The 11,092-nt window shown below is 34.9% G+C and overlaps 1 protein-coding gene and 1 pseudogene across 1 annotated transcript; both read left to right on the top strand.

Moving 5' to 3' along the window:
- Positions 1-1,228: 1,228 nt before the first annotated feature.
- On the top strand, positions 1,229-5,338 carry LOC142638172 (LRR receptor-like serine/threonine-protein kinase EFR). The gene is given in 3 exon segments (XM_075812181.1): positions 1,229-1,703; positions 1,706-3,901; positions 4,685-5,338. Coding segments are annotated over 3 exon segments (3,117 nt in total). The 3' UTR covers positions 5,131-5,338.
- A 1,180-nt stretch (positions 5,339-6,518) lies between these two features.
- On the top strand, positions 6,519-10,750 carry LOC142638357 (uncharacterized; annotated as a pseudogene).
- The last annotated feature ends 342 nt before the right edge of the window (positions 10,751-11,092 follow it).

The raw sequence follows: 11,092 nt of genomic DNA, 5'->3' as shown, positions 1-11,092 counted from the left end.
AGGGACCAAAATATAATGACCAAAAGTACATTTTTACCTTAAAATAAATGACAACCAAGTAATAGCAATATAATGGAAACAAAAAAAACTTCAGTAAGCACCAATAGAAACCTAGAAAGCATGGACATGGCAAAATTGCCTATGTATTGGTGTCGAATACGTAACTGACATTGACTCAAATGTGTAACATTTTTCAATTTAGTCGTTCTATTTTAATGTTGAATGTTGTTTATTTGAACTATTTTGGTGCCTAGTTTATTTGAACTCTTTTATTTGTACTTTAAATAATATTTTGTTGTCTTTAAATTCATTTTAGATATATTTTTAAACATTCATTATTGTTACATACTTTTTAAACCCAAAATAAACCTAACTTATTCCAAATATAATTTATATATACCTAAAGATAAACATTAATTAATCGTCTTATTCTTAACATATTGTATCTTAGTTTTTCAAGAAATGTCATGTAACCGTATTACATATCGTGTCTATATCCGTGCTACATAGATAGAAACACAACCACACAAAACACCAAACTTATGTGGAAAACCCTTCGTTGTACAGAGAAAAATCAAGAGTCAACTCCAAAAAATATCTACTATGAAAATTGAGATCACAACTCTCAAATTTATGCCAAACTTAAATTCACAATAAATTAGATATACAACAAATAAATCCAAAGGAATAAATACAATCTCACCACAAAAATAGTAGCAAAGATCTTCCCTTTGAACACTTAAACTCTCTATAATTGTAGTATTCAAAAATCTCTAAGAAAACTTCACAAATTTATCTTCCTTGTGTATAGCTAGAGCATTTCTTTTTCATTCTCTCATATTCTCACTGCGTATCTCTCTCAATTTTGGACTGCACCTCTCTCCGTCCGTGAGTCTTTCTTTTTCTTCATTTCTCACTCGCCGAATGACTTTGCATTTGCTTCAGCCAATTTTTCTTCTTTCTTCCGCGTATCCCACACACTTAAGTCATTTCTAAATAAATGAGAAAGCTAGCCTTCAAGACTTTTGGAACAAGCTCATGTGCTAAACCATACGGCTCACGTGCTCTTAATGGTCCAGCACACAACTTATCATTACTTCATATGTGTGTGTGTATATATATATTTTTGATGGGTGCTTCATATGTATAATTGCAACCAAGTGAAGTTGGTTATTCATTTCCATATCTGAGACCACAATATCTCCCAGCCTTCTGCTTCTCAAACCAAATGAAGCTTCACCAAACCAATTTATTTGCATTTTGGCCTATACTCCTCTTTTCTATAAGCCTACTATGCTTATTGCAACCTACCACGACTGCCATCCCTCCAACAAATGAGACTGATCGTTTGGCTTTGCTTAAATTCAAAGAATCAATCACTGACACATATATGATGTTGAGCTCATGGGATGATTCTATGCACTTCTGCCACTGGTCTGGAATCACATGTGGCCGACGACACCAAAGAGTCACAGCCTTGGACCTACAAGGGTATAAGTTACGAGGATCCATATCACCTTACATCAGCAACCTCACCTTCCTTAGGATCATCAATCTCCAAAACAACAGCTTCTATGACAAAATCCCACATGAAGTTGGCCATTTGTTCCGACTACAAGAGCTGTATCTTAACAATAACACATTGGAAGGTGAAGTACCATCCATCTTATCCAACTGCTCCAATGCTAGAATCATAAATTTTAATAGAATGAACTTAATGGGAAAATTCCAGCAGAGTTAGGCTCTTTGAAGAAGCTTGACATGCTTGGGCTTAGTGCAAACAATCTGACAGGAAGAATTCCACAATCTTTTGGAAATCTTTCATCAATTAGAAATTTATCTTTACAATTTAACAACTTGGTGGGAAATATACCATATCGCATTGGTCATCTAAAAAACTTAGTCTCTTTCACCATTTCAGCCAATGAAATCTCAGGTACAATACCTTCCTCCCTTTACAATATATCATCTCTCCAAATATTCTCAGTCTCAATAAACCAACTCAACGATACACTGCCAGCCAACATTGGCCTCACTCTCCCTAATCTCAGGGAACTTTTATTTGGTATTAATAAATTCTCTGGGCCAATTCCTATTTCATTATGCAACGCATCTCAGCTTCAAGTCCTTGATCTTGGTATAAACAATTTTGTGGGATTAGTTCCAAATAATTTGGGAAATCTGCCAGATCTTTGGTATCTAGACTTGTATAGCAATCACCTAGGAGGGAGCCTGGATTTCTTAAAATCTTTGACCAATTGTAGTAGACTAGATTTTTTGGATATAGGTACAAACCAATTTAGAGGTGTTTTGCCTATACCTGTTGGTAACTTGTCAACCCAACTTACGGGATTATATTTTGGAAGCAATGAAATTTCTGGAACTATTCCTGTAACATTAGGGAATCTTGTCAACTTAATTGCCTTGAGCTTGAATAATAATCTTTTCACAGGCCTCATTCCCACTATTTTCGAGAAGTTTCAAAAAATTCAAGCACTGAAATTAAATGGAAATAGATTGTTAGGAGAGATACCAACCTCCATAGGCAACTTGACTCGGTTATTCTTACTCGATTTATTTGAAAACAGATTAGAAGGAAGCATACCTCCAAGTCTAGGTAATTGCCAAAATTTGCAAATCTTAGACATTTCACAAAATAATCTTAGTGGACTCATCCCCCCGCAACTTATTGGTCTATCTTCCCTTTCAATACTACTTAACTTGTCTCACAACTCATTTACCGGCAAACTACCTTTTGAAGTAGGCAATTTGAAAAATATTAACCAACTTGATATCTCTGAGAATAATTTGCCTGGGGAAATTCCTAGCTCCATAGGAAATTGTTTGATCTTGGAGTACCTTAGCCTGCAAGGTAATTCCTTTGAAGGATCCTTACCTTCATCTATGGCTTCCTTAAAAGGCCTCAAAGTCCTTGATGTTTCAAGAAATAACTTGTCAAGATCAATTCCAAAAGGTTTAGAAAAGCTTCATTTTTTAGAAGATTTGAACATCTCATTCAATGATATCGAGGGTAAGGTGCCAACAGAGGGAGTTTTCAAAAATGCAAGTGCTATATCAGCGATCGGAAATACTAAACTTTGTGGTGGTGTTCCACAACTGCTGTTGCCTCCATGTCCTGTTGAATTCATGAAACCTACAAAGTCCCTTTCATTCAGACTTAAAATTTCAATCATTGGTGTCGTTGTATGTTTCCTTCTGTTTTCATTCATTCTTTTTCTTCATCGGAGGAAAAAATCAAAAAGGAATTCATCTTCTTTGGGTTCAACAATAGACTTCCTTCCAAATGTTTCTTATAAAATGCTTTATCAGGCAACCAATGGATTTTCTCCTAGTAACTTAGTTGGGACTGGCAGTTTTGGCTCTGTATATAAAGGAGTTCTTCAACCTGAGGAAAGATTAGTTGCTGTAAAGGTCCTTAACCTTCAACGAAAGGGTGCTTCCAAGAGTTTTATGGCTGAATGTAATGTACTAAGAAATATCCGGCATAGGAATCTTGTCCAGATATTAACATGTTGCTCAAGCATGGATTACAGTGGGAATCAATTTAAAGCTCTAGTCTTTGAATTCATGACAAATGGGAGTTTAGATACCTGGCTGCATCTAAAGATCAACAAGGAAGATCATTCGAGGGTCTTGAGCCTTTGTCAAAGACTAAATATTGCAATTGATGTTGCTTATGCATTAGATTATCTTCACAACCATTCTGTGCAACCAATCATTCATTGTGATTTGAAGCCAAGCAATATTCTTCTTGACAATGACTTGGTGGCTCATGTAAGTGATTTTGGTTTAGCAAGGCTCGTCTCAACTGTTACTGATTCTTCTCAAAAGCAAACTAGTACCATTGGGATAAAGGGGTCTATTGGCTATGCTGCTCCAGGTAACTATCTTTCCAACTGTCTAATTTCTTAAAAATGATTATGGATCTTGTTAATAACAGTTTTTGAAACATATTGAATTGTTTTTTGCAATTATCCTACTATTAATATCAAATTATCTTTGTATTAATATGCAGCACAGAAACACAAACTCACAACATGATTTATATCTTGATAAATCATAAATTTCATTAATTGACAGAGCTAATTATTGACTATGCATTGGCCATGCCTTTTTTTAGGCATTTATTTCCTCAACTCTGTATGTTGTGATGACAGCTTGTCAATCAACTATATCAGATATGGTATAGCTGGTCTCAAAACAGATCTAATGTATTGTTTTATGTTTTTTTTTTTTTTTTACTGCATGTCAACCAATATTATTCAAGTAATGGATAATAATTGGACCTCTGATTTTATTTGAACATGGGTCCAGCAAAGGCATTTAGGAAGGCCAGTACCTAATGTGTGCAACATATCCATATCAATTGTAAAATAATTTGGTTACATTTTCATAGTCCTAACCATTAACCATGTTTCTTGTGCTTCATATAAATTAAAAAATACCTCCCAAGTTCCACCAGAGACCCTAAGGTTCTATTCTAATGTACAAATTCTCATTTTTTTCGCATGAAATTTTGAAATGATAGCATCTATCTTATCCTTCTTTCTTAAGTTCAAATTCTTTTTGGTTTTTGATGAATCAAATGAATTTGCACTCTCGTTAAACCCAAATCTCATTATAATAAGAACTGCAAAATCTTCTTACATATCATAAATTGTAGAGTATGGCATGGGCGGCGAGGTATCAACAGAGGGGGACGTGTATAGCTTTGGAGTATTTCTAATGGAGATGTTCTTGGGAAAGAGACCAACTGATGAAATGTTTAAAGATGATCTCAATCTCCACAATTTTGTTAAGATGGCATTGCCAAAACGTCTTGTTCAAATTGTGGACCCAACACTTCTCATAAGAGAAGTTGAAGAAATTCCAGCAGCTGCAGTGGCAGCTAGAGAATATAATAATGAGAATGAAATTGAAGCAGATGAAGTAAATCAAGGTATAGTTAATCACTGCCAAGTGGAAGCTAATGTGTATAAGTGCTTAGTCTCAGTCCTTGAAATTGGTCTTGCATGTTCCGTGGAGTCACCAAAAGAAAGAATGAATATGGAGGAAGTTAGCAAGGAACTACATTCAATAAAAAATGCTTTTCTTGGTTCTAGGATTTGAAGAGGTTAGAGAATCCAATCTGAGGTCCTGCTACATTTCAAATTTGAATTTACTTAAATAAAATTGCACATGACAATTGTCTCTTAAATTGGTGATGTCCTAAGTTGTAACATACTGGCCATTACTGATTTTTTTCTTTTGGGCAGATGATCTTGATTGTATAACTAAATTTTCTGTATTAAATTATTTGAGTAACATATTCGGTTGTTTAGACCCGACCTTACTGGACAGGATATTAATTTTACATGAAATGACAAACTTAACTAATTTTTACTTGGATTGCATTGCAAGAAACTACATTAAAACTAGATTTGTGGATTCTCCTTACTCTGCAGTTGATTTGGCATTTATACGTAAAATATGTTCTCATGTTTGTTAAATCTTGTTTGAAAATTTTAGTGGAAGATTTTGTTATCATGTTATGGCACTAATGATGCTACAAATTTTATTACATAGATTTATAAATTAATTTATTAACTTAACAAAATTAATAAAAATTATTTATTATATGGTTGATATTCATTGTCAACTCAGTTTGTAAAATTTTTGTGGTAAAATTAATATTAACTTTAGCATTTTCCTTTTGTTGTGCACTCTTCTTTTGGGTCATACTTGTATATGCATATCATCAGGGATGGACCTATGCTTTAAACCACAAGGGCCTTGGTCCCCTGGCCTTAATTTTTTTCAATTTCAAAAAATTAGTATGAAACGGTGAAAATTTCTCTTTCAAAATATTAAATTAAGTGGAACTCATTAGATAGTTGTTTAATACTTGATGTTCATAGAGAGTCACATGACTGAAGAACATCATACTTTGTCAAAAGAAATTTTCACCAAATGAAACTACTGACTCTTCGCTTGACTAAAACTCCTAAGTATTAACTCCATTTTATTTGGATTCTGAAAACTCTTCAACAATCAAGTCTTAATCCTAAAATTTTGGGAGTCGAGTATGTTTTCTCAAAAAAATAATTAGGGTCAACCCCATATTATACAATTGAGTGAAATGATTTCAGTCATACAATGTTCAATTGACTAGAAGATCTATGAGGTAGAGACATCGATGGAATCCGATTGGCACAAGAATTGATATTCTTTATCATAAAAGAGTGAAAGAAGCACGGACTGAGCAGTAGGAGCCGGCAAGACAATGCAGTATAGGAGATGCTGATTTGAGAGGTCATTCTTTTATGGTCAATGAGGCTGTTTTTTTTTTTTTTCAACCTTAGCTCTCATTGTAAGGTCACCTTTACATAAAATAAATTCTATTTTAAATCCTTCACTCATCTCCCTTACATAATTGCAACCAAGCGAGCTAGGTTGTTCAGTTGCATATCTGAGAGTGACACCAAAAAAATTTACCAGCTTCCTGCTCCTCAAACCAAATGAAGCTTCACCAAAAACATTTATATGCATTTTGGCCTATATACCTTATCTTTGTTATGAACCTATGTTTATTGCAACCCACCATGACTGCCAACACTCCAACAAATGAGACTGATCATTTGGCTTTGCTAAAATTCAAAGAATCAATATCTCATGATCCATATATGATGTTGAGCTCATGGAATGATCCTATTCACTTCTGGAATCACATGTGGCCGACGACACCAAAGAGTCATGGCTTTGTACTTACAAGGCTATAAATTGCAAGGATCCATATCACCTTACATCAGCAACCTCACCTTTCTTAGGTTCATCAATCTTCAAAACAACAGCTTTTATGGTGAAATCATACATGAAGTTGGTCATTTGTTCCGACTACAAACGCTCAACCTTAACAACAACACATTGGAAGATGAAATGACATCCAGCTTGTCCAACTGCTCCAATGCCAGATTCATCAATCTTCTTTGGAATAGACTTAATGGGAAATTCCAGCGGAGTTAGGATCTTTGTTGAAGCTTCAAACGCTTCAACTTAGTGGAAACAATCTGACAGGAGAAATCCCAACATCTTTAGTAAATCTTTCCTCGTTATCAAAAAAGTAAATCTTTCCTCACTCAAAATTTTGTCTCTATCAGATAACAAATTGGTGGGAAATATTCCAAATGGCATAGGTAATCTAAAACTAAAAGGCTTATACTTTTTCTCAATTTCAGTCAATAATCTGTCAAGTACAATCCCCTCCTCCCTTTACAATATATCATCTCTCCAAACCATTTCATTTTCAGAAAACCAACTTGAAGGTACACTTCCAGACAACATAGGCCTCACTCTTCCTAATCTCAATAGTCTTCTCTTTGGTAATAATAAATTCCCTGGGCCAATTCCTGTTTCATTATGCAATGCATCTCAGCTTCAAATACTTGATCTAGGTGAAAACTATTTTTTGGGATCAGTTCCAACTAATATGGGAAATCTGCCATATTTTTATTGGCTAGCCTTGAGTGACAATGACCTAGGAGGGAGCCTGGATTTCTTAACATCTTTGACAAATTGTAGTAAACTAGAAACAATGGATTTGAGTACAAACCAGTTTGGAGGTGTTTTGCCCATATCTGTAGGCAACTTGTCAACCCAACTTACTGAATTATATTTTGGAAGCAATGAAATTTCTGGAACTATTCCTGTAACATTAGGGAATCTTGGCAACTTAATTGCTTTAGGCATGGAGTGTAATCTTTTCACAGGCCTCATTCCCACTATTTTCGAGAAATTTCAGAAAATTCAACTTTTGGCTTTAAATGGAAATAGATTGTTAGGAGAGATACCGACTTCCATAGGCAACCTTACTCAGTTATTCCTACTTGATTTAGATGAAAACAGATTAGAAGGAAGCATACCTCCAAGTATTGGTAATTGCCAAAATTTGCAATACTTAGACCTTTCACAAAATAATTTTCATGGATTCACCCCCCAGCAGCTTATTGGTCTAACTTCCCTTACAACACTACTCAATTTGTCTCACAACTCATATGATGGCAAACTGCCTTCTGAGGTAGGCAATCTGAAAAACATTAACCAACTTGATATCTCAGAAAATAATTTGTTTGGGGAAATTCCTAGCTCCATAGGAAATTGTTTTGAGCTTGGAATACCTTAGCTTGCAAGGGAATTCCTTTGAAGGATCTTTACCTTCATCTATGGCCTACTTAAAAGGCCTTCAGTTCCTTGATGTTTCAAGAAATTACCTGTCAGGATCAACTCCAAAAGGTTTAGAAAAGCTTCCATTTCTAAAAAAATTGAACCTCTCATTCAATGATACCGAGGGTGAGGTACCAACAGAGGGAGTTTTCGAAAATGCAAGTGCTACATCTGTAAATGGAAATACTAAACTACTGCAGTTGCCTCCATGTCCTGTCAAAGTCATGAAACCAAGGAAGTCCCTTTCATTCAAACTAATAATTGCAATGCTGTTGTTATTCTATGTTTCCTTCTATTTTCATTCCTTCTTGTTCCTTTTTGGAGGAAAAAATCAAAAAGGGATTCTTCTTTTGTCTTAACAATAGAACTCCTTCCAAATGTGTCGTACAAAATTCTTTATCACAAACAATGGATTTTCTCCAAGTAACTTAATTGGATTTGGTAGTTGTGGATTTGTATATAAAGGAGTTCTTCACCCTGAAGAAAGATTAGTTGTTATAAAGGTCCTTAACCTTCAACGAAAGGGTGCTTCTAGGAGTTTTTTGGCTGAATGTGTTGTATTAACAAATATCTAGTATAGGAATCTTGTTAAGATATTAACTTGTTGCTCCAGCATAGATTATAGTGGGAATCAATTCAAAGCTCTAGTCTTTGAATTCATGAGAAATGGGAGTTTAGATATCTAGCTGCATCCAAAGATAGATAGGGAAGATCGACCAAGGGACTTGAGCCTTCTTCAGAGACTAAATATTGCAATTGATGTTGCTTCGGCATTAGATTATCTTCATAGTCATTCTATGCAACCAATCATTCATTGTGATTTGAAGCCTAGCAATATTCTTCTTGACAATGACATTGTTGATCATGTAAGCGATTTTGGTTTGGCGAAATTACTCTCAACCATGACTTATTCTTCTAAAACGCAAACTAGCACAATTGGGGTAAAATGATCTATTGGCTATGCTGCTCCAGGTAAAACCTATTCTATTTGTATTAACATGCAGCACAGAAACACACACAGCTCTTAACATGAATTATGCCGTGATAAATCATAGATTTGGTTAATTGGCAGACATCAACTATTGACTAAGCATTTTTTTTCGGCATTCACTTCCTCAAATCTATTAGTTGAGATGATAGCTTGTCAATCAACAACACCAAATATGGAATAGCTGGCCTCAAAACAGAACTATGCTATTGTTTTTTGTTATTGCGTCTGTGAACAAATAATATTCAAGTAATGGATAATAATAGGACTCGTGATTTTATTTGAACCTGGCTCCAGTCAAGGACCTAAAGTAAAGTGTGCAAATTGTAACAGTTGTAAAATAATTAAATTAGATTATCATAATCCTGACCATTAACCATATTTTCCGTTCAACATGTACCAGGTGATATTCTAATAAAGAAATTATCATCTTTCATAAATGGAATTTTGAAATGATAGCATATATCATACCGTTCTCCTTAAGTTCAACTTCTTTTTGCTTTTTTGACAAGTGAAATGAATTTGTACTCCCATTAAATCTCAAATCTCATTAAAATAAGAACCGCAAATCTTCTTACATATCATAAACTGTAGAGTATGGCATGGGATGCAAGGCATCAATTGAGGGGGATGTGTATAGCTTTGGAGTATTTTTCTGCTAGAGTTGTTCCTGGGAAAGAGACCAACTAATGAAATGTTTAAAGATGATCTCAATCTCTACAATTTTGTTAAGAACTTAAGATGGCATTGCCGGAAGGATTTGTTCAAGTTGTGGACCAAACCCTTCTCATTAGAGAAGTCAAAGAAATGCCAGTAGCAGTACTGGCAGCTAGAGAAGATAATAATGAGAATGAAATTGAAGCAAATGAAGAAACCTAGGGTATTGTGAACCTCTTGTTGGGCTTTTGTGGAGCTTAGTTTGTGTTTGATCCAGTTGACGACTTGACTCGACTCGACTCAAATAATGTTATGTGGTTTTTAATGGTTGATTTTTTGAGGTTTAGTACATGGAGTGGAGGCTTGGGCCGATAGGCCTAAGCTAAAGTGCTCATGGACAAGCCTTTTGGGGGTTTGGGGGCAACGCCCCCGGGAAAAAAAAATTTACCCGTTTTGTAACCCATTGTAAATCCTGTGCGCAGGATGTAGAAAACAAAGTTTTTTGTGATTAGGGTTTTGTGTAGTCGGTTTTGAGAGAGAAAAAGAACCATAGCCGCACTTTGTATTTTTCCCTAATAATAGTGAAATCTCTACAACTCCGTGGATGTAGGCAAATTGCCGAACCACATAATACTATCATGTGCGTGTGATTATTTTTCTTTGGCGTGTGTTTTTTCTCTATTTTTGTTTATCACAGGTTTAAGAATTCGTGAAAATTCCCTACACCTCTGTCAAGTGGAAGCCAATGTGTACAAGTGCTTAGTCTCAGTACTTGAGATTGGACTTGCATGTAGCATGGAGTCACCAAAAGAAAGAATGACTATAGAGGAAGTCACCAGGGAACTACATTTGATCAATAATACTTTTCTTAGTTCTAGGATCTGAAGACTTAGTAGAATCCAAGTTGAGGTACTGCTACCTTTCAAATTTGAATTTACTCCAGTAAATTAGTGCTGGCTCAATGGGTGAGCCAAATAAGCAACTGCATAAGGCCCCCAATGAAAAAAGGCCTCTAAATTTTTACCAATAAAGATATTCTTGTACCCAAAAAAGTATTAATTAAGCCCTAAATATTTATCAATAAATAAGAAGTAGTTGTATTTTATCAAAGAAAAACCAGTTAAAGAAAAATGTTTTCATTGGATGGGTCAATCATTTAATCTCTCACGCATAAATGTTAAAAGAACTCATCAATCTTACACTAGTAAATAAATTTGTACTAAAATT

Source organism: Castanea sativa, chromosome 6 (assembly GCF_040712315.1).
Source record: "Castanea sativa cultivar Marrone di Chiusa Pesio chromosome 6, ASM4071231v1".
Taxonomy (NCBI): Eukaryota; Viridiplantae; Streptophyta; class Magnoliopsida; order Fagales; family Fagaceae; genus Castanea; species Castanea sativa.
This window is presented reverse-complemented; position numbering and strand designations above follow the sequence as displayed.